The sequence below is a fragment of the Danio rerio genome, chromosome 17 (genome assembly GCF_049306965.1).
Source record: "Danio rerio strain Tuebingen ecotype United States chromosome 17, GRCz12tu, whole genome shotgun sequence".
Lineage (NCBI taxonomy): Eukaryota > Metazoa > Chordata > Actinopteri > Cypriniformes > Danionidae > Danio > Danio rerio.
In genome coordinates, this window is record NC_133192.1 from 58,627,501 (window position 1) to 58,651,544 (window position 24,044).

The window sequence follows — 24,044 nt, forward strand, 5'->3', positions numbered from 1 at the left end:
AGTTAAGGGCTCAAAACCACACAAACACACTGAAGAAAGGTCAACTGCTGTAAATAAAAAATGTATTAGTTTCCGTACACTTTTTTTTATCTGTTCAAACTACTTAATTAAAATGAGCTGAAACAACACAATTCTTGAGATTCCATTGAGACAACTTAATTCTTTTATGTTCATTCCACATAAATTTGTTGAAGGTGTGAAGTTATCTTAATCGATTTGTGTTGGGTCAATTGTGCATTTGCATGTTTTACAGTGTAGAGCAAGTTAACCAATCACCTTCAGAGCAACACATTGACTTTAAAACAATGCAAGTAAATCATTCTAACTTGTAACTGTTAAGTTGACAACTTAATTTTTATAATTATGCTAATTTTACTCACTTTCTGAAAACAAATTCATAAGTCGGAAGTCTGGTTTCTGATTTTACCCTATTTTATTAACTTTGACTTAAAGCTAACCCTAACCCTAGCAGTTTTTGTGTTTTGTGACTACAACCCCAAATCAGAAACATTTGAGACAGAAACGTAAATAAAAACGGAAAGTAGTTATTTATAAATTTACTATGACTTGTATTTCAGACAATACAACAACATCCTGTAATGTGTTCCTCATGATTATTATTTTTAAACACATATTCCAGTTTTGGTTCTTGCAACACGTTTCAAAAACAGTTGTGTCAGTAAAGCATTTCCCACTTTGTAATGTTGCCGTTCCTTCTCACAACACTTAACAGACGTTTAGGGACTGAAGACACCAAGTGCTGAAGTGTTTCAGGTGTAACTTTGTCTCATTCTTTCTGCACACAAGTCTTAAGGTGAGCAACAGTACTGGGTATTCGATGTCCCATTTTGCGCTTTAAAATGCCCCACATTCTCTATTGGAGACAGGTCAGGACTGCAGGCAGGCCAGTCCAGTAGCTGTATCCTCTTCCTCCGCAGCAGGACTCAGTAATGTGTGCAGAATGTGGTTCTGCATTGTCTTGTGGAAATATACCCTGTAGAAGGCAGCATATTGTGCTCCAAAATCTCTCTGTGCTGTTCAGCATTAATGGAGCATTATAGAAGAGCAGGATACCTCTGCCAAGGGCACTGACACAACCCCAGACCATGACAGAGCCTGGCTTTTGGATTTGTTGCTGGTAACAGTCTAGATGACCCTGTTCTTTTTTGGTCCGGAGCACACAGCGTCCATTTCTCCCCTCCAAAAAAACACCTAAAATACTGATTCATCTGACCCCAGTACATGTTTCCACTGTGTGATGGCCCTCTGAGCCCATAGAATTCAACGGAGCTTCTGGACACTGTTAACATAGGGCTTCCTTTCGGCACAGAACAGTTTTCACTGCCATTTGTGGATGTAACTCTGTATTGTGGTGCCTGACAAAGGTTTACCGCAGTAGTCCTGAGCTCATGTGCTGATCTGGCTTATAAATGAGTGAGGATTCTTGATGCAGCGCCTCCTGAGGGATCAGAGATCACGGTTGTTTAGCTTAGGCTTGCGCTCTTGTCCTTTATGCACTAAAACTCCTCCAGATTAAAGGTGAAATATACAAATGTCTTCCCTGATTACTAGCGCTAAACTGCTCCCGTTACAACTTTTTTTTTAAATGTGTTGCAAGAACCAAAATTGGAATACGTGTTTTTTTTAAAAAAAAAAAAAAAAAAATATATATATATATATATATATATATATATATATATATATATATATATATATATTATCAGGAACACATTAAATAATGTTTGTTGTTTTGTCTGCTATAAAATACAAGTCAAAGAAATTACTATTTTTTTATTTGCATTTTCCATAATGTGCCTATCTTTTCTGATTTGGGGTTGTATATTAATTTACTGTTTTTTTACTCTTTTTTCAGCTTTACGTTGGTCCAAAGCAAAGTTATATTTTGATCTAAGAGTAAAAAAGTTTTCTACCTTTGAGTGAATATATTTGAATTTTCCTTGACCAGAATAGATATTTTAATTGATATTAAATTTTACGTTTTGGACTGACAGAATGTTATTGTATTAATGTAGACATAAATAAGTGAATGATGATAATTGATATGCTATTTTCCTGTGACATATTGTTTTTGAAGATGAAGGTAAATATTTCTTGTGTGGTTAATTATGGTATATTGAAATGAAAATGAGAGTGGGAGTCTAGCTAATGACGCAATGTGATTGATTGTGGGACAAAAGGGTGGAGTGAGAGGATTGCGTCACATACTGAGGAAGGCATTGTGCCGAAACGTTAGTGTTTTGTATCACCCGAAGAATGTAAATTAAAAACTGTACCAAGCAATTATTTTATGAGTGCGATCATGCATTGATCATGAATCTTGAATTCATATTAAATGACAATTTTCTGTTTCAACCTATCAAAACTATAATTTGAGGGAAATGTATAAATTAAGTTATTAGAAATTACAGTTTTCGTTTTTTTTAAGTTGGCCCAAAGCAAAATCAGAGCTTGATCTTAGGGTAAAAAGATCAATCCAAAATAAAAATCTACATTATAGCAAAGTAAAAAAATAGTGGTCTATATACAGTAGTCAAACTATTTCTTGAACACACTATATATTTTATATTAAATTAAATTGTAAAGTGGAACCAAAGTTAAATTATACTTTGATAAAAACTGCGAATTAGAGATTTTTTTTTGTCATTCGTTCAGTGTGTGACGCAGTGTTGAGCACTCAGAGAGCATTATAGACAGCATTCAGACAAACTAATAAACACCAATACGTCCTATTCATCAGTCCAAATGAATTAGCAGAGGAACAGCGCCGTATTGACCAGAGAGTCGATTAAGACACGACCGCATGCGCTAACTAGAAAAAGAGCCAAACAAATGAGATTAAGCACTTCAATTAGAGGCGTCCGTTTGCTCATATCTGTCCTTAGTAATTGCTTTGCTGCCAAACAACCAGATGAAATGTTCCCTGTGAGCATGCAGAGGATCAGCTTAACGCTTAAACAGAACTTTCAAATGTGAAATACTGAGCTCAAATGAACATGTTTGCATCCTCAAGGGACTTTCTTTTTCATTTACTCACAATTAAGTGAATATAAATGTTCTTTCATCTGTTGAACAACAAAAGAAGATATTTTGAAGAATGTCGGGGGAAAAAACTCATTGTTATGCATAGTAGCCAGCAGGCACAGAGCGTCAACATGACGTCAGATTGACGTTGTACCCCAATGTCGTGGGGACGTTGCATTTTGTTTAGAAATGAAAATCGGGTTGATATCAGAATCAAACACGAGGCCGACGTCAATGTCCAACATCCAACCTAAAATCAACCAAATATCAACGTCTAATGATGTTACAGGTTGATGTTACCACAATGATGTCTACCAGATGATGGATTTGAATTGCCATACCTGACCAATAGATGTCAGTATTTGACGTCAATATGATGTTGGTTTAAGATGTTGGCTTGATGTTGAATTTTGCATACTTTCCAACTTAACCTAAAATCAACCAAATATCAACGCCTAATGATGTTACAGGTTGAGGTTGTGTTGATGTTAACACTATGGCGTCTATCAAACGATAGATTTTAGTTGCCATACCTGACGAATAAATGTCAGCATTTGACATCAATATGGCGTTTGTTTAAGATGTTGGCTAGACCTTGGATTTTGGCCACTTTCTAACGCCCAACCAAAAATCAACCAAATATCAACGTCTAATGATGTTACAGGTTGAGGTTGTGTGGACGTTACCATTATGACGTCTATAAGATGTTGGATTTTGGTTGCCATACCTGATGAATAAATGTCAGTATTTGACGTCAATGTGATGTTGGTTTAAGATGTCGGCTCAACATTGGATTTTGGTTACTTTCCAACACAACCTAAAATCAACCAAATATCAACGTCTAACGATGTAACAGCTTGACGTTGTGTGGATGTGACCATTATGACGTCTATCAGATGATGGATTTTAATTGCCATACCTGACAAATGTCAGTATTTGATGTCAATATGATGTTGGTTTAAGATGTTGGCTCGACGTTTTAATTAAAGTTTTAATTTTAGCTTTAACGAACGTCAAAATACCGTTGTCCTTAGATGCTGGCTAGACATTAAATTTTGAACACCTGACGTCACGATCAAAATCTAACCTAATATTAACGTCTTATGATGTTGTGTGCCTGCTGGGTAGGAACAACGAATACAGGCTGTTTTCTCCAGCTTTCTTCGCATTAATGAAGCACCAGGATTTCTGTATGATATATTTATTTATTATACACCTACAGTAATGTTTAAATACGAAGCATTCAGCAAGTTTTTCTAGTGTTTTAAATATAGCTGAAGGCAAAATGATCAGCCCTTCTGTGAAGTTGCAACCCGGGCTCATTGTGGAAACGTAGCCCCGCGGATGTTTCTGGAGACCGCGAAATACATCCCGGGAGGTACGTATTCGAGCAGTTTTTGTTTTCGCGGATCCGCGAGAGGCCGCTGTGCACGCTTTTTCACGTCTTGAACGACTCTCGGGAGCGCGCGCCGTTCGCGCTCGCGATGTTCTCGCGTGAAAAGTCGCTGTGGAGTGACTGTCCGTCCAGCTGACTGGCTGAATGACTGAACGATCGACTGGTCGGTCGATCGGCCAATTGGCCGACCCAGCAGCCGCCCTCCTCCTCCTCTTTCCCTAAACCCAAGCGACCATTTACAAAAGCCGTCCAGAAAAAAAGCAAAAGCCCTCGTCCAATTTTGACAGCGTTTTCGGATCTCGCCCTGTCGCGAACTTGTTCGCTTTTATTTTTTGGTTTCTGTTTTTCATCTTACCTGATTTCTGGAAACTCTCTTCCCCGGACTAGATCCCGGTTGTCGCCCTGGCTGGCTCCTCCTCCTCCGGGCCTCCACTCCGCCAACTTAACACTGCGAGCTAAGCGGACAAACTGGTTACGACGGGAAAGCCCACCACACGAAGGTGAACCGGCGAGCGCGAAGAGGAGGAGCGGCGTCACACCGCCACGCAGCGTTCGCTCGATAAAAAACAAAATGCGGCCATACGTACCTCCAGCCACGCAAATCGCGGACTCCAGAAACGTCTGCGGGGCTACGTTTCCAGAATGAGCTTGGCTTGGAAATTGCATCCTTTTTTAAGTATTTCACAAATGCTTTTTAATTGAAAGACATTTTTAAACATTTTAGTTTTTACAACTAATTTATAGACGCGGCCTGGTCGATCAGTGGTTAGCACTGTGACCTCACAGCAAGAAGGTTGCTGGTTCGAGTCCCGGCTGAGTCAGTTGTCATTTCTGTGTGGAGTTTGCATGTTCTAGTTGGCAGTTCATTCCACTGTGGCAACTTCTGAAATAGAGACTAAGCTGAACGAATGAAAGAACTCATTTCTAATAGTCTTTGTCATGATGACAGAATATAATATGCTAATTATTTTACAAGATACTCACGTTAAAGTGCCATTCAAGAATTTCTCACAGTGTTTCCTCTAATCTCTGTTCTTCTGGAGAAAGTCTTATTTGTTTTATTTGGGCTAGAATAAAAGCAGTTTTTAATTGTTTTAAACTCATTTTAAGGTCAATATTATTCACCCCTTCAGCAATATTAGTGTTGGATTGTCTCCAGAACAAACCACTGTTATACAATGACTTGCCTAATTACCCTAACTTTACCCTAATTACCCTAGTGAAGCCTTTACATGTCACTTTAAGCTGAACACTAGTGTCTTGAAGAATATTATGTGCTGTCCTCATGACACAGATGAAACAAATCAGTTATTAAAAATTAGTTATTAAAACGATCATGTTTAGATATAATAAAGATATCTAGATATACATATGTGCGCACACACACACACACACACCAGTCTTCTCATTGATGATGGTGTATAATGACGGCTGAGAGCTTGCTTTTCACAAACAACCAAAAGTGACCTCTCTCATCCACTCCAATCACATTGAGAGTGCAGAAACATATTCCGCACCTTTTCAAGTCCGAGGCAAAGGAAAAAAAGCAGAAAAAAATCAGAGAATTTCCAGAAGAGAAACTGTTGCTTTTTCTGCCTTTGAAAATTGGCTTTTGTTCCTAACAATTCTTATCAAAGCCTTGTATTCCTTTTTATTTGTCTTTTCCTGGACTTAAAGTCATTACTGAGCCCAGATTAAAGAAGATGCTACAATTTTCTTTGGGGTTACCGAGATCAAAGCAGAAATTCTCCTTGAAGTCTGCGTTAGTGGAACTGCTCACCGCTGCACTCAATTCAGCGATTGTTCGGCGAGCTGGAGAGCTGGTAGTTTGTTCAGCAATATCTCGATGTTAACTACTGTGTATTAAATGAAAACAGTCAACTAGAGAAAGAGGGCTTTTTCACGTGCGGACGCTGCTAAACAAAGAGAGAGCGTCGTCCACAGATGAAACGTCTTTCTGCGACTCCTGCTCGCGTTTCTTGTGCTGCAGGTTCACATGCTGAAAAAACCACAGCTGAAAATATCTCAGCGGAAATCTGACTGCATGCAAGTGTCTTCTGGAAAAAAATAAAAGATGCTTGGATGTGTCTGTGCATCGCTCAGATCTGCAATGCTAATACAATCCAATAGGTCAGACTTTACAATGAGGTTTCCTTAATGTATTAATGTATTGGTTTCATTAATGTATTTACTCACATGACTTAATAATGAACAATATTTCTACAAAATTAATTAATTATAGTTCAACATTTACTAATACATTATTATTATCCAAACGAATGCTTGTTAACATTGTTTTTTTTTTATAATTCCTTTTTATTATATTTTAAGTTACATGTTTGTAAACATTAGTTAATGCACTGAGTAAACATTAACAGCTGTATATTAGTTAACTACACAGCAACTACACTTTGATTTTTTCTCTCGATTCTAGTCTGAATATCTAAAAATTCTTAAATCAGGAAGAGTTTTTAGGCAAGCAAAACATATTGTTGTGTTTTAAGAAATAATATGCCAAAATTAAGTGGGTTTTTCCTTAAAACAAGCAAAGTAATCTGCCAATGGGGAAAGCAAACTAATCTTACTTCATGTCAAAAGGAAAAACAAGATTATTTAACCCTATTGGCAGATTATTTTGCTTGTTTTAAGGAAAAACTCACTTAATATTGGCATATTATTACTGAAAACAACACAATATGTTTTGCTCATCTAGAAAATGCTTCTTGATATGAGAATTTTTTAGACACTTGGATTAAAAACGAGACATAAAAATGTAAGAAAAGCAGCTGTAGCATGAACAAATACTGTAATAAATGTATTGTTCGTTGTTCATGTTGATTAATGCATCCCCTAACATGAACTAATACGACTTTATTGTAAAGTGTGACCAACATTTCTTGATCTCTGAGATCAAATTGCTCAATTTTTGAAACAAAAGTCTTCATACAGCAATTATTAATTAATCTTAATGTTTTTCCACGCCATGAGTTAATGCACTCTACACATGCGACAAACACGATCACTTCTGGCATTAACTATTACATTAAGAATCTAATAAATAACATTAATTAAATCTAGCATCCTTTCTTTTTCATTTCTGACTCTCAGAGATGTTATTCTGTCATTTATGTGTGTAACATTGACTATTGATGATCGCTCATTCTTAGTTTTAGTAATGCATTAGCTTATGTTAACAGGATATAATTGTAATTACACCTGAATTATTTTAACATCTGAGAAAGAAAAACATACTTCTGACAAAGAAACTGTGAACTCTTACAAGAGTCGTCAATTTAGATTATTATTTGCTTTTTTATTTAGATAATTTGTGTAAAAGTGCTAATCATTTGTGGTATTGTGTACAAGGAATTCATTAATAAATGCTTACAAAAATATACATTTATCATTCTTAGAAGAGATGCAGACCTTACTAGAAAAAATAAACATAATTATTAGATTGTTAAAGAAATTATTATTGTAGTATTAACGGCAGAAATTAAGGCATTACCTTTCGTTCATCTGTTCACACTAGTCAATGCACTGTAAGTTAAGACATACTGCAATTATTTCAAGATTAAACTAATATTATTCATTCATTCACCTTCCTTCCGCTTAGTCTCTGATATATCAGAGGTTGCCACTGCGGAATGAACCGCCAACTATTCCAGCATATGTTTTCCATAGACGATGCACATGCATACACACTTATTCACACACACACTCAAACACTACGGCTAATTTTGTTCAAGTATGGATTGTGGGGGAAAGCGGAGCACCCAGAGGAAACCCACGCCAACACGGGGAGAACATGCAAACTCCACACAGAAATGCTAATTGAACCAGCCGAGACACGAAACAGAGACCTTCTTGCTGTGAGGCGACAATGCTAACCACTGAGCCACCGTGCAGCCCGAACTAATATTAATAAATGCTTAAAAATATACATTGCTCCAAAAAATGGAGTAACAAACAGTAGCAGATTAGACTTAACGTAAAAAAATAGATATTTGATATTAATTTGAAGAGCAGCCTTTAAGAAATTAAATGTTTCCTTTTACTTTTAGTATAGTTATTTAAGTCAGAATTGTTAGCCCTCCTGTAAAATTTAAATTCTTTTATATTTTTACTTAATTTCTGTTTAACGAAAGGAAGATTTTTCTAGCCCATTTCGAAATATAGTAGTTTTAATAACGCATTTCTAATAATAACAAATACCCATATTAGATTACAAACAACCCAACTTGTTGTTTATATGTGCATACATTTAATATTTTTCCTGAGGCCATGCTTAGTTACTGAGTTATTAGCAATACCAGCAATATATATAACAGCAATACCACACAAAGAAAGGACGGACTTTAAAGTAATAAACAATGTGAGGAAAGCTCTGTTATAGTGCACTGGACAAGTCTGAACAAGTTCGACCCACACATGCGCAAGGAAGGCAGTTCTGTTATCTATCTGCTTAAAGATATCGACCTAATTTTGATATTAGACCGATAACGATAATGTGTATCGGCCGATATGAATATGGCCGCAGAATTATTGTGCATCACTAGTAACTAGAGTAACTGCATTTCTAATAGCTGGTTTCTTTTCTCTTTGTCATGATGGCAGCACATAATATTAGACCAGATATTCTTCAAGACACTAGTATTCAGCTTACAGTGGCATGTAAAGGCTTCACTAGGGTAATCAGGGTAAAGTTAGGGTAATTAGGCAAGTCATTGTATAACAGTGGTTTGTTCTACAGACAAGGGGGCGAATAATATTGACCTTAAAATGAGTTTAAAACAATTAAAAACTGCTTTTATTCTAGCCGAAATAAAACAAATAAGACTTTCTCCAGAAGAACAAAAATATTAGAGGAAACACTGTGAGAAATTACTGAATCTGTTCAACATCATCTGGGAAATATGTGAAACAAATATTCAAATATTTATAAAATACAAATATTTTTACTTCAACTATATATATTTATTATGTTTACTATTTTATATAGTATGTAATATTATATAATTTAAATTTATTATTCATTATATATAGTATATATCATTTTATATTGTTTATTGTTATGAATAAACGTTTTATTTATGTACGCAGTATTAAAAAGCATCTATTTAGATGTCAGTACTACCCAATAGGGATGTGCCGATCCAGATACTTGTATCGGATATCGGTTCGACACCGCATATTTATGATGAATTGGGTATCCAACCCAGGCTCATTGTGGAAGCGTAGTCCCTCGGACGTTTCTGGAGACCGCGGAATACGTCCCAGCGGGTATGTACGGCTGCAGTTTTTGTTTTCGCGAATTCGCAAGAGGCCGCTGTTGCGCACTTTTTCGCACCTCAGACGCCTCTCACGAGCACGGTTCGCGCCTGTGCTGTTCTTGCGTGAACCCGCCGGAGGCCGCTGTCCGACTAACCGGATGATTGACTGCACGACCGGCCAATGGGCCGTCTCGCCCTCCTCCTTCCCTGAACCCAACCAATTTTACCGATCGACCCGCCCGCCCGCTCACTTCCCTAAACCCGAGCAACAGTTTCCAAAAGCCGTCCAAAAAAACAAAAGCCCTGATTTTTTTTTTTTATTCCACCGCGTTTTCGGATTTCGCCGTGTTCTCACCCTGTCACGAAACTCGTTCACTTAATTTTTCGCCATGGTCGACCCCTCTCCACAACTCGAGCCTGCCGACGTACACGCTGAGCTGAGTGGACAAACGAGTTGCAGCGGGGAAGCCCTCCACAAGGAGGTAAGGCAAGCGCGAAAGGGAATAGCATCACATCGCCCCGCAGCGTTCGCTTGAAAAAAATAAACGCGGCCGTACGTACCTCCCGGGACGTATTCCGCTGTCTCCAGAAACGTCCGCGGGACTACGTTTTCAGAATGAGCTTGGGTTGCGGGTATCGGTTAGCTGGAACCGATCCAAATCCGATCTTGCATGTGCAGACTTTGTTTTACAGCGAGGGAATGTTTATTATGGAAAACAGGCCTCAGACAGGTTAGTTTAGTCTGCGTCAAACCTGCAGGAAAACATCAGGCTTTGCTAAAAGGCAGGGTATTTTACCAATGATTCGGGTCAGTAGTGGAAGCCAATTACAGATATAAGAGAGAAATCTTAATATTATAAAAGGAAACATGAACTGGACCATAACACATCCTATCAATGTCGTAATCAATGCTCAAATAATGTAGCCTAGTTTACAGCAGGCATCATGTTTTAGTTAGATTGTGTGGTCTGTCATATACAGTAGGTGTGCTATTATTACTAAAGAAGATTTATTATTTAAGTTTAGCACCAGAACTATTGAAACTGCACTATGCTTTTATAAAAAAACACAGTATCAAGATCAGATCTGTATCGGTTGATACTCAGGATTTTGGTAACGGGATGGTATCGGTGCATCCCTGGTGTCCAAGCCATTTTGCTGCCTACACAAAACTCAGCACATCAAGCTTTCCATGTTTTTGTGAACGAGCTGTGAAAGGATATATTGAGGGCCATGTAGGAGCTGCGGTCAGCCATGCTCTGCAGATCTGCCACCTCCATCTTGACATGCGGCAGGCAGAGCGAGTCCACGGCCAGCAGTCCTGCAGGAGCTGCGCGCTGGTGCTGGAGCTGGAGCTGGTGACCCGCTGCCGCCGCGCCACTGACCTTTGACCTCACGCTCTCCCACGGGTGATCCAGAGACTCCGGCGACGCCCTCTCCAGTGTTGCAGGCAAACAGGGCAGCGCAGAGAACGCAGAGTGAGGGCCGAACTTCAGCAGGTGCTCCAGGATCTGGCTGTCATGCAGAGGCGCGCTGTAGCCGAACTGAAACGGCGTCTGGTGGAGCGGAAAGGGACGTTTCACACCCTGACTCAAGGAGGGCTTGCGAACCACAAGGGATAGCGCTTCAGTCTGATCCTCAAACGAGCTCCTGCTTTTGGGCATCTCCTCAGAATCCGACTGCTCCGAGTGAGAGTCCGGATTGATAGCGTTCTCGGTTTCTGCATGCTGCGGCGGACTCTGCTTCGGGAGACTCTTGGAGAGCTTCTTGAAGACCATATCGATGCTTTCGCTCACAGTTCTGCTCAGCTCGCATTTAAGAGTCTCCTGGAAACTCTTCACCGCTCTATCCGAGCTGAAACCAAAGGTTTGGTTTTCGCTCCTGTCATCATCAAGTTCTTCGTTCTCCAGATAGTTTTGATCGTAGACGTGCGAGATCTTCTCCTGGAGCTGATGCAGCAGGCGCTGCATGCTCTGGAGCTGCTCCTTCAGCTTGTGGCACTCTTCGTCTTTGCTGGATTTGGTTCTGCTGGGTTCCTGATGCTGCGGGAGCCTTTGCTTCCGCTTGTTCTCCTTTCTACAGTCGCTATCTGCTTCTCCGTGTGTCCTGGCGTTTGGTGAACCTGCCATTCCCCGTATGATGTTCTCCACGCGGGCGCGTTTGGCCTGGAGGTGTTCATTTAGAGGCCGCTCAGCGTCCACACCCACAGACAGATCCTCACTGCCGCTCTGGTCCTCTGCTGGGAAATCATCCGTCGTGTTGGACTCGGAGTCAGCGTTAGTAGACGGAAGGTACAGGAGGCTGCTGTCCAGCGACGTCAGCTTGTTGTGGATGGTTTTGCGCAGGAGGTGAGAGATGATGGAGCCGCTGTGGTAGGAAGCGAGAGGCTCTTCGTATGCGCTTCTGCGAAAGCACGGCAGCAGATGATCGGGTTTGCTGACCTCCATGCAGCCGCCGTCGCTCACTTTGTGCATGTTCGCTTCAGGTGGACTCAGATTCATGATTTTACAGGTGAATATGAGCCCGTAAACTGCTGATCTTTGATACTCTGTGGAGAAAACAGTGTGAGGAAAGTATTAATATTAAATACTATTACACTGTACACTCAAAAAATGAAACTACTAATGTAAAATGAGTTAAAACAACACAATTATTGAGATTTTTTTGGTCGGGGGCAACCTAATTGTTCTATTTTTAATCGACTTATATTTTTTAAAAACTAATGAGTTAACTTAATTCCTTCATGTTGTCCTAACACTACATTATTTACAAGCAATTTTCACAGGAAAGAGTAAAGAAGATTCATACTGAGGGACATTTTTAGAGATCAGTGTAGTTTTTACGATGAGAGGATGAAAGTATTAATTCCTTCATGTTGTCCCAACACAAATCGGTTAATTTAATTAAATAATTTTAACAAATTTAAGCGGATTGAACATAAAACAATTAAGTTTTCCTCCCCCCAAAAAACATGCTTTGAATTGTGTTGCTTAAAAAACATTATAAATAAGTAGTTTGGGTGTATTTTTTAAGTGTACACATTAAACTGTACATTTAATCTGTAATTAGGTCTTTTAATCTGTATTTAGGTCTGTATTTACGTCTTTCAATCTGTATTTAGGTCTTTTAATCTGTATAGGTGGTATCGTTGCTGTTATTTTTTATTTTTATAAAGAGCATTATCATGTTTTATACATCAATACCTAGATGTGTTCTTTTTCAAAAGAATTGAGTTTTTTGTTTATTAATTATACATGAAAATGCTTCTGTTTTATCAAAAACAAAGCTATAGTATAGTATAAACCTAATGGCATACCTTGGACGTCAACAAAATAGACAGAATAACATTAAAAATCGACGAGAAAATAAACTGAATGTATTACGAATCTCTCCACAGTGCATTTTAGACTGTATTTAACATAACAAACACTTCCTATATATGTAATTTGTCAATATACAACATACTTTATTCACTTTCAACATGTAGTTAAACACGTAGAATTAATATGAAACATTTCTTAAGACGTGTCTTTCGCTTGTCATATTTAGTGTTATCATTATAAGCTATTAAACAATTACTCAATTAAACAATTAATGTGTGATAAGCATTTCTGTACGATAACTAGTTTAGTCAAGATTTCTGAGGAGAAACTTAAAGCACATGAGGAGGAGAGCAGAAACCGCGCTTACCTGTTGCTCTGGAGACGCTTGACTGACAGACTGTGAGCTCGGCGCCTGCTCTCAGCGCACTACATTGAGTGGGCGCGGCCAGAGCCGCCCTACATTAACATACCAGCCAATCACAAACTGCAAACACAGCCTGATATTAATATGCAAACTACTGTCTGTCGGTGACTATATTTCAGATGGGATACAGCTACAGTCTATGGTCAGTATAGTATAATGTTTGTGACACTGTATAACATTAATATTTATACATTACTGTAAGGGTTGGGTTTATGGTTGGGGTGGGGGTGAGAGTAGACATTAATAAAATACAATTTAATGGGTAATATAATAAATAACATGAATAATACTCGGTATAATTACTGTTTTTACATTACTATGGTGGTTGGGTCTAGGGTTGGAGTGGGGGTAGACGTTGATGATAATACAATCAATGGATAATTTAATAAATTCTATAATTAATTGTCGTTCATTTTTGGCCGCAAATGTGTATTCTATAGTCTTTGTCTATAATAGAGAGAAGAAAAAAATATATATATATATAATATATATATAATATATATATATATATATATATATATATATATATATATATATATATATATATATATATATATATATATATATATATATATATAAATTATAGACAAAGACTATAGAATATATATATAATTATATATATATATATATATATATATATATATATATATATATATATATATATATATATAATTTTTACCCTAAAATGAGTTTTAAAAAATTAAAAACTGCTTTTATTTTAGCTGAAATAAAACATATAAGACTTTTTCCAGAAGAACAAATATTATCAGACATACTGTGAAAGTTTCCTTGCTCTGTTAAACATCCTTTGAGAAGTATTTAGAAATGAAAAAAAAATCAAAGGGGGGTGAATAATTCTGACTTCAACTGTATATAAAGATATTTAAAAGTAAAGATATTTAAAGTGCCCTTAAAAGGTAAATAACAGTCATAGACAAAAGTTTTTTTTTCCTTTTATTTTTAAAGATATATTTTTAATATAAACCCACTTCAACAAACCCTAAATACACTGCCTATTGACAGTAATGATAATAAAATAATAAAGACAAGAAAAAGTAGTAATAGAAAAAACTGCAAAATTGTATAAAATAAGAAAATCAAGTAAACAAATAAAATAAAATAAATAAATAAATAGACAACAATAATGGGTGATACAATCAGGGATCGTGCTGTGCTATCTTACAATGGTAAGCTAGCATACACAATCCTAAGGGGTCTGGACAAAGAGAGAAAAGAAAAAGAGAAATTAAAGTTACATACAAGATGAGTCACATTATTCCCCACAAAGTACATTTCCAGAAAATAAATATGACATTAAGGGTTAATAACTCCTAAAATATGAGAATTTGCTAGAACCTCTAATTGAATATTTAGTTTTTTCCAAGTGTGCTATAGCATCACAGAAAGTTTTATTAATGAAATGCAGGGGATATGTGAATGTACATTATAAGCAATAGCACTGCAAGTGCATTAATATTTGTATTTTATTTTGTACAGTTAACTAAATTATATATATATATATATATATATATATATATATATATATATATATATATATATATATATATATATATATATATATATATATATATATAATAGATTTTAAAAAAATTGTAATTTTTTTACTTATATTTACACTGCAAGTGCATTAATATTTGTTTTTTATTTTGTACAGTTAACTGAATTATATATATATATATATATATATATATATATATATATATATATATATATATATATATTTATATATATATATATATATATATATAATAGATTTATATAATAGATTTATATATATATATATATATATATATATATATATAATAGATTTAACAATTTTTTGTAATTTTTTGCTTATATTTACATTTTATGTAATTTTTTGCATGCAAACTCATTCTAATTTCATTAACAGCACTAACACGGGATACAAATAATTTTATTTCTAACATTATGTAACATTATATTAACATTATGTATTATAATAAATAAATAAATATTAAGTGATAAAAACTACACATAATTAATTACAAGAACGACAAAAAAAAAAAAAATAAGAGGACAGAGTCAAAAGTAAGTTGATTATTCATTCATTTATTGTTCTTACATTCTTGATTTAATAACATAAATATAAATATATATATATATATATATATATATATATATATATATATATATATATATATATATCTATATATATATATATATATATATATATATATATATAATTACAAGAAATACATAAAAAATAAAGTAACTAAGAAACAAATCAAAGATAATTTAAATGTTTAAATGTCACGGTGCACAGAATGACAGCTCAATGGCACGTTCCATTCATGCTCCCCCCGCTCCACCTCATGATGGTAGGTTCCGCTGTGCTTCCGACGTGTGCTCGCGCTGTTTCCGCTGCTGTGCCGTGAGAGCTGCAGTGCGCGCGGTTCACCGACGACATGTTGTGTCATTCCCGCTGTCTGAGCCGGAGCCTCGGCCGCTCGATCACCGCCCTGAGACAGGTACGTGTGTGCGGGAGCGCCGCGCTCCTCGAAGAGACGTGACGGGACCGGGAGCGCGCGCGGTAACGGCATTGGTAGGCCGCGCGCGGGCCCAAGGGCAGCAGGACACACACCGAGCAACACATAAACACGCTCGAGCAACAGAGTATTCACACACACATAAACACACACACATGACGGACACACCGGCGCTCCGTGTGCTACATGAGCTGTTTGACACGCGGTAAAGCCGCACTGGACACCGGCGAGAGGTCACAGAGGAGCGGCTGCTGTCAGAGCGACCATCCGGCTGGGCGGCTGCTGCTTTACGGGATACAGCTGCGGCCGGTAGTTAAAGAGAGATATTTATAATATTTAATAAATTCTCCATTAAATGTATTTTATTAAAGTCTACCCTTAGTCCAAAACCTGAACCCAAGCCTCACAGTGATGTAAAACAGTCGTTATACCGAGTATTAGTCATATTATTTATTAAATGATTCGTTAATTGTATTTTATTAATGTCTAAGTTACCCCAATTCTAAACCCAATCATCACAGTAATGTGAAAACAGCAATTATAACTAATATTATTTATTATTTTATCCATAAATCGTATTTTATTAATGTCAACCCCAACTCTAAACCCAGCTCTCACAGTAATGTAAATATTCATTATTGTTGTACAGGGTATCTGCAGCTGTATCCCTTCTAAAGTTTACCTGGTGATCGGTCCTCTGTGAAAACGCGCACACTACATTTACATGAGTTCTGACTTGTGTAATGACTGTGTGTTTGCTCGGTTTGTATTCCTCTTGCGCGTTCTCATGCTTTTAATGGTTTGGGTGAAGTTGGTTTTATATTCACACATTCAGACTTTCACCTTCTTGATATGATTCCAGAAAAGGATTGTTTGCAAATTCTAAATCATATTAGCAGCCGATGACTATCACTAACATTGTTTACATTCAATGAAATAGTGCTAATGTTGTTTTGAAGTCACGCATTCAGTTTCAGACTTAATATTTAAAGACATTTTTTAGTGCTTCCAATTTAATTTGATAGATAGATAGATAGATAGATAGATAGATAGATAGATAGATAGATAGATAGATAGATAGATAGATAGACAGACAGATATTAGAGCTATAATGGGAAAAATATACAATATATTAATGTATTGTGATAACGATATTTCTTACAATATAATATTTCCGTATAGAAAAATGCTATTTTTATTAGCTATGTTTTTAAAATCATTCATTTATATAATTATTTTAACATCAAAACATTTAATTAACGCTAATTCACACCAAAAAACTCAAATATTTCGCCTTTAGAGCACTATGAATGATTGAAATCCTGCAGCACATGTCCTGACTCTGATTGGCTGTTGGCATCTTCTTCTGTCATCTCGACTCCGCCTATTATTTTCAGCGTTGGGTTCAGCTCCAGCCAATAGCAGAACAGCAAGTCCTGACGAGGTGGGGCTAAAGATAAGACTTCAGTTGGTTGGTCAGATTTAGATAAACAACCAATGCATAAAATAAAGATAATTTATCACACTTATATTGTGTATACTATTTTTGCGCTAACGATACTTTTGCGATATATCGTGCAGCCCTTATAAATCTTGTCTATTTAGCTGCTGTAAGAGTAGATCAGGGAACGGCTCATGTTTAAGTGCATGAGGAGCAAAGGCTGAACAGTTCATTCGTCTGTATGTCAAAGTCCTCAGCTGTAGTATTGGTGTGTGTTGACCCTGCAGCACGTGTGAATCTCTGACATGGAGCACATAGATGGATCATGTGGCGCAGATATTTCAGTCACCTTCAGGAATGGCCTGTGGCTGTGTTTGAAGCTTTGCCATTACATGCTGATGTGCGTTAGGGTTTTTGTTTTGAACTTATTTATTTTTTCTTCTGGTTTTGGGGTCAGGACTTGGCATGGGACGATAGCCGTTTTCTAGGCACATCACGATTTGGAAAAGTCAAGGTTATAATACCACCAAAATTTTCTGTAATACCGTTCTAAAGCTTTGTCTAAGATTTTTTATTTACATTTTTTTGTTTGTTTTTTACGACAACAGTATCTCCAGCAGAAAAAAATCCAAAACTTAGTTAAAGAAATCAGTGTTTTTGAAACAAATGAAGACAGCAGAAGTCAATGATTCATTTTAATTATTTAGACTGACGTGTTTACTGCTCCAAACTATTATAAATCTTTCAAAAAATACAATATATTGTTTTCAAAAGGAAATAAAAGCTCTTGTTTTTTACCCAGACATTTAAAAAATAAATATTTCAGAGCAGTGATCACAATACCGTGGTAGGGTGAAACCGGGATATTTTTATCCAAGGCTATCAGAATCTTACACTGGCCCATGCCTACCCAAAACGGACTTCTTTATGGCTGGATTTAGTCGAAATTATGGGTGTCAAAATTAATATTTTCTTCGGTGCACCGCTATGCAGACGCGGACAATTCGGTATCGGTTCAGTAATAATCATAACCGTTTAATATGCACTGACGTCATTAATTGTTGTGCTGTTTGTGAAGATTATCAGGTTGAACGTTGGCCCTGATGTTTGTGTTCTCATTCAGTCAGTGCTTATAGGCTGATCAGTGCTGTTATTTTGATCGTTGAGGATGCATTAATGTCTTCATCTTCCTCTTTCAGGGTAACAGTGTTCTCGCAAGACGGGCTACATCAGGTGAGCTGAGAGACTCTGTCAACTGCACTACATCCTAACCTGCACACTGTAACACCATAGTCACAATGGTAACACTTTAGTCACAATTAATGCCATTAATACTGCCTATTATTGTAATATTAACTTCTTTTTTAGTTGTTATAAAGTAGAGTTTTTATTAAACGTCCCTAATCCTACCCAAAACCTATATAGCTGATATGATTTTATATAGGAAGTGATATATATATATATATGATAAGATATGATATATATGAGTCGATATATACGAAATGGTATGATTTGGTATATTATATGTTATTTGAGATATGATGGGATATATGATTAGGTATATGAAATTAGATATGATGGGATATATGATTAGGTATATGAAATGATATATGATATGTGATAAATGGCGCATCCCTGTTTTTTTTTTTCCTCAGCAGCTGTTTTTGTTAATGTACAGTAGCTGTCTCATTCTGACAGTGCAAACAAACTTGCTCATGTGTCGGATTTTTCCCGCAGGTATAGCAGCTAGTCAGTGTGTCAGCTTCCAGAACAGCCCGTGAGTGTCTCTGAGCTCTGACATTTCCTATGGATGTGGATAAAATGTAAGATCTCACCACACTGTGTGTTTTTCAGGAGGTGTGAGACCCGCTCTAGTGTCTATCAGATCAGATACTTCAACACCACAGCTGCTCACAGTATGTATAACACACTCACACACTGCATCTTTACAGAGATATGCAGTGTTACAGATGCACAACCTCATTTGTGTGCTCTTATCTGAGGTCTGACATTAACAATGCATTTATTACAGCCGTCACTCGTCTTTCTTAACATTAATGAAAAATCAAGTCTGTTGTTAAATGAAGTTTATTGTTACTCACAGTGCAAGCATGCATTTGGATTTTAATCATGCCTTCGTGAACTATGATTAATGCTGTACTAGTATATTAGTTCATGTTAGTAAATAGATGAACTATTGAAAACGTATTGTACAATTAGATTAGATATCACCCACTGCATATGGGCATTTGTAATTATGTACACACCCACTATTCATATACACTTGTAATCATGCTTATTTATCTGCATACTACTGATTATTAATAGCAACCTGTACATATATTCATATATTGTTACATATACACTTGTGATCATGTTTATCTATCTGCACACTACTAATTATTAATAGCAACCTGCACATATATTCATATATTGTAAATCTGTTCATAGCTTATCCAACCTGTATATAATGTTCATAGTACATCCATCTGTAAATATCACCATAGTTTTCTATAACTGCACTTTATGACTTATTCCTGTATCCTGCACTTGCTGCTATTGCACTGCTGGTTAGACCTAAACTGCATTTCGTTGCATTGTAGTTGTACATGTGTAATGATTAGGGTTGTAACGGTATGAATTTTTTACGGTATGATAATCGTCTAAAACAATACCACGGTTTGACGGTTTCGCGGTATACGGTATGTTACAAATGTTACAAAATAATAGAACAGTGAAGCAAATTTGACTTTTTCCAAATAATATATTTTTAGTTACTATAAACAACACCACTTACAATGAACAAATAAAAATAAGAAAATAATAAATAATGTGTCAAAGTCCAAATAAAGTCCAAATAAACATGGTGCAAATCCTCAGTAAAAAAATAGATATAAATATTTACTATACTATAAATAGTTACATAACGAAACTAGATTCAATATGGAACATCCTTAGGTTTTATGTGCCAGCATGGATATGGTTGTCTGTGGATATGGATTTGGATATGGCTGTCTGCAATGCAGACAAACAGCTGCACCTTCATTTGTGTCTTTTGAAAACAGCAAGAGCAGCAGTTCGTCTTTGCTGTGTCACTGTTTTGTCATGTTTCTGTGCTGCTGTGCATGCAAAAGTACTTAGTATGAGAATTATTTCATGCAAAACTTTTTTTTTGCGTTTTATTTAGCCGCGCATAAATGTATGCCTATCTCTCATTCCGTGTTGTTCAAAACGCTCAGTGTTGGTCCACAAACAAAAGCGAAACCTATGCTTATTGGTTGTGATATAGCGAGTTTGAACCAATCTGGGCATGGAGGAGGGACAATGCATCAATGTATCATGTCTGGGGTGTCCGGAGACACAGTGACGAGCGTTTCTTTGTCAAATCAGCGTTGTCAAATTTTGATGACGTAACCGCACTGATTCCGGAGCCGCTGAAAGTCTGCGAATGTTATGTGATACAGCACTGGAAAGCTGAGATTCTCTTCTTTATGCCACTCTTTGAATTGTATGAATCGGATCAGCGGATCAAAAGTTATTAAACATTTAAGAGCAATACTTATTTTTAGCCGCGGGCGGCTGTCTCGGTCTTTAAGGGTTAAAACCGTTGATATGCAATTGTTCATGGTATGATAATCGTGCACGTTCAAATCGTGGTAAACCGTCATACCGGTATATTGTTACAACCCTAGTAATGACAATAAAGTGGAATCTAATCTAATCTAAAGTGTGACCAATATTTATCTTTATCCAACTCAGAATAATCATGTTGTAATAATAATATAAGGTAAATAATAAGCAGGCAGCCGCTTATTATAGGGTTGTCATAAATGACTGCAAATATTTAACATGTAATGAGTTGTGGAATCAGTGTCTCTACGCTACAGGATATTCTGACATCTAAGTGTAGCATTTCACCTTTTTCCTGACGGTTCTTTATTCTGACGGTCGTAGGGCCTGAGTGTGCACATACGTGGACAGCACATTTGAGCTCTTAAGTGTTTATTTTAAACACTTTGAATGTTTTATATTTTGTTACAGACATGCAGTGTCATCCTGCAACTGTTTTACAACAAATGAAATGTCCCAAACCCTATTTTAAACTGTTCAAAATGGGGGGAAAAATGTTGTTTTTACTCTCTGGTAGTCAAATTTCTATGTTAAATATGCATTACAAAAAAATCAGTAAAAAGTGTTTTATGTAAATTTGACCACGAGTCCACATATATGGACATAGTTTTTTTCTAAAAGTACATCATATCAAAAGATGATGCTTAGGTTTATATTTTAATTAGGTTCAAATAAGCCCAAATAGCAAAGAGAAAGATAAATGCATGTGTCTAAAAGAGGTTATAAATAAATAAGAGGTTAAAGGGACCATAAATCCAGAAAGTAATTTTCATGTTTTTTCAATTTGATATATTTTTAATATATTAATGTTGAAAATCATATCTTATATATATATATATATATATATATATATATATATATATATATATATATATATATTACATATACAGTTGAAGTCAGAATCAATAGCCCCCTGTTGATTTTTTTCTTTTTTTAAATATTTCCCAAATTATGTTTAACAGAGCAATGACATTTTTACAGTATGTCTGATAATATTTGTTCTTCTGGAGAAAGTCTTATTTGTTTTACTTCGGCTAGAATAAAAGTAGTTATTCATTTTTTTCAAAACATTTTTGGGACAAAATTATTAGCCCCTTTAAGCAAATTTTTTTTTCCGATAATCTGCAGAACAAACCATCATTATACAATAACTTGCCTAATTACCCTAACCTGCCTAGTTCACCTTATTAACCTAGTTAAGCCTCTAAATGTCACTTCAAGCTGTATAGAAGTGTCTTGAAAAATATCAAGTCTAATATTATTTACTGTCATCATGACAAAAACAAAATAAATCTGTTATCAGAAATAAGTTTTTAAAACTATTATGCTTAGAAATGTGTTGAAACAACCTTCCCTCCATTAAACAGAAATTGGGGAAAAAAATAAACAGGGGAGCTAATAATTCTGACTTCAACTGTATATACACACAAACAGGGCTCAACTATAAGGACTGCCCGGTGTTCCAGGGCCAGCATGAAGACGCTCGGGACAATAAACAGGACTGTTACTGGCCCCTATTGGCCAGTAACGATGAGCACGTTATGTTTTTTTTCATAACCTGGTAACAACAAGTACAGCGAAAAGAAGGCAACATCAAACGATGAGGCTAAAAGAAAACGTCTGTTTCTAAAGTATTGGAAGCAGACAATTACATATGTACAAAATTGAAACTGGGGAAAAAAAGAAGGAAAAAAAGAGTTGCCGTCAGTTTGTCAAGCCATTTTTATAATAATAATTTAGAATTGCAATAAAATACCAGCACATTTTCCATACTGCTCTATCGTTTGCATAAAACCTTGAATTTTGCTCATTATACATTTATTAACATTTTTAAAATGTTTAAATTCTAGAATCACAGACATTATTTTGCCACATTATTTAAAATGGCTATTAACTTTTTTTTTTTTTTTGAAAAGGCCAGTGAAAATTTGGGCAGGTCAAGTAAAAAATCTCAACCATCAATCCTTAGCGTTGAACCCTGATATATATATATATATATATATATATATATATATATATATATATATATATATATATATATATATATTTATATATATTTATATATATAATATTACCTAGTGGCACTTGAATATCTCTTTGGATGATTTCTTAAACCCCTCTGCAGTCATACTTTTCTCATTTTTTTTGATGGTGGGTTTTTAATCGTATATTTATCAATGAAATGTTTCTGCTGTGAAAATAGCCGTTTCCGTTAAATAAAAGAAATTGTTTTTAAAGTGTTGAAGATATTTTCTGTTTCGTGCACAGCACGATCATTAAATGTCTTGTGTGTTTGCAGGGAATGAAGTCATTACAGTAAAAACCCCAGCGTTTGCGGAGTCTGTCACAGAGGGAGATGTCAGGTGGGAGAAAGGTAAGAAGGCAACATGTTTTTCCTTGTTTCTTCAATAAATCGACGCTATAAATGAATCTTGCAGCTTTAAACGTATTAGTAAAAATATGAGTTAAATTAAAGGGATAGTTCACCCAAAAATCAAAATGTCCTCACTATATGCACAACCTCAAGTGCTCATTCATTTTCCTTTGGCTTAGTCTCTTATTTATCAGGGGTCACCACAGCGGAATGAACCACCAACCATTCCAGCATATGTTTTACGCAGCGGATGCCCTTTAATCCCCAACCCAGTACTGGAAAACACACATACATACATTCACACACACATTCATGCACAAAAGCCAATTTAGCTCATCAATTCTCCCATAGCACATGTGTTTGGACTGTGGGGGAAACTGGAGCACCCGGTGGAAACCCATGCCAACACGGGGAGAACATGCAAACTCCACACAGAAACAGCCCCTGTAGGCACTCGAACCAGCCACCTTGCTGAGGCCACAGTGCTAACCACTGAGCCCCCATGCCGCTACCTTAAGTGTTTTTTTATTTTGTTGAACACTAAATAAGAGATTTTGAAGAAAGCTGAAAATGTGTAACCATTGACATGCAGCTAAAATAAATACTATTGAAC

At 36.1% G+C, this 24,044-nt stretch overlaps 2 protein-coding genes across 3 annotated transcripts in view; one reads left to right on the plus strand and one right to left on the minus strand.

Annotated features, from left to right (window-relative positions):
* prox2 (prospero homeobox 2) overlaps positions 1 to 13,414 on the minus strand; it is a 27,463-nt gene extending 14,049 nt beyond the window's left edge. Inside the window, 2 exon segments of the mRNA NM_001128292.2 lie at positions 10,935 to 12,259; positions 13,402 to 13,414. Coding sequence (NP_001121764.2) covers positions 10,935 to 12,212 — 1,278 coding nt within the window. The 5' untranslated portion in view covers positions 12,213 to 12,259; positions 13,402 to 13,414.
* A 2,440-nt stretch (positions 13,415 to 15,854) lies between these two features.
* The window catches only part of dlst (dihydrolipoamide S-succinyltransferase), a 90,955-nt gene continuing 82,765 nt past the window's right edge, over positions 15,855 to 24,044 (plus strand). The window contains 5 exon segments of one of the 2 annotated variants that reach the window (NM_201487.1): positions 15,855 to 15,968; positions 18,627 to 18,660; positions 19,165 to 19,204; positions 19,282 to 19,343; positions 23,357 to 23,431. In NM_201487.1, coding sequence (NP_958895.1) covers positions 15,906 to 15,968; positions 18,627 to 18,660; positions 19,165 to 19,204; positions 19,282 to 19,343; positions 23,357 to 23,431 — 274 coding nt within the window. In that variant the 5' untranslated portion in view covers positions 15,855 to 15,905. 2 annotated transcript variants of the gene reach the window in all.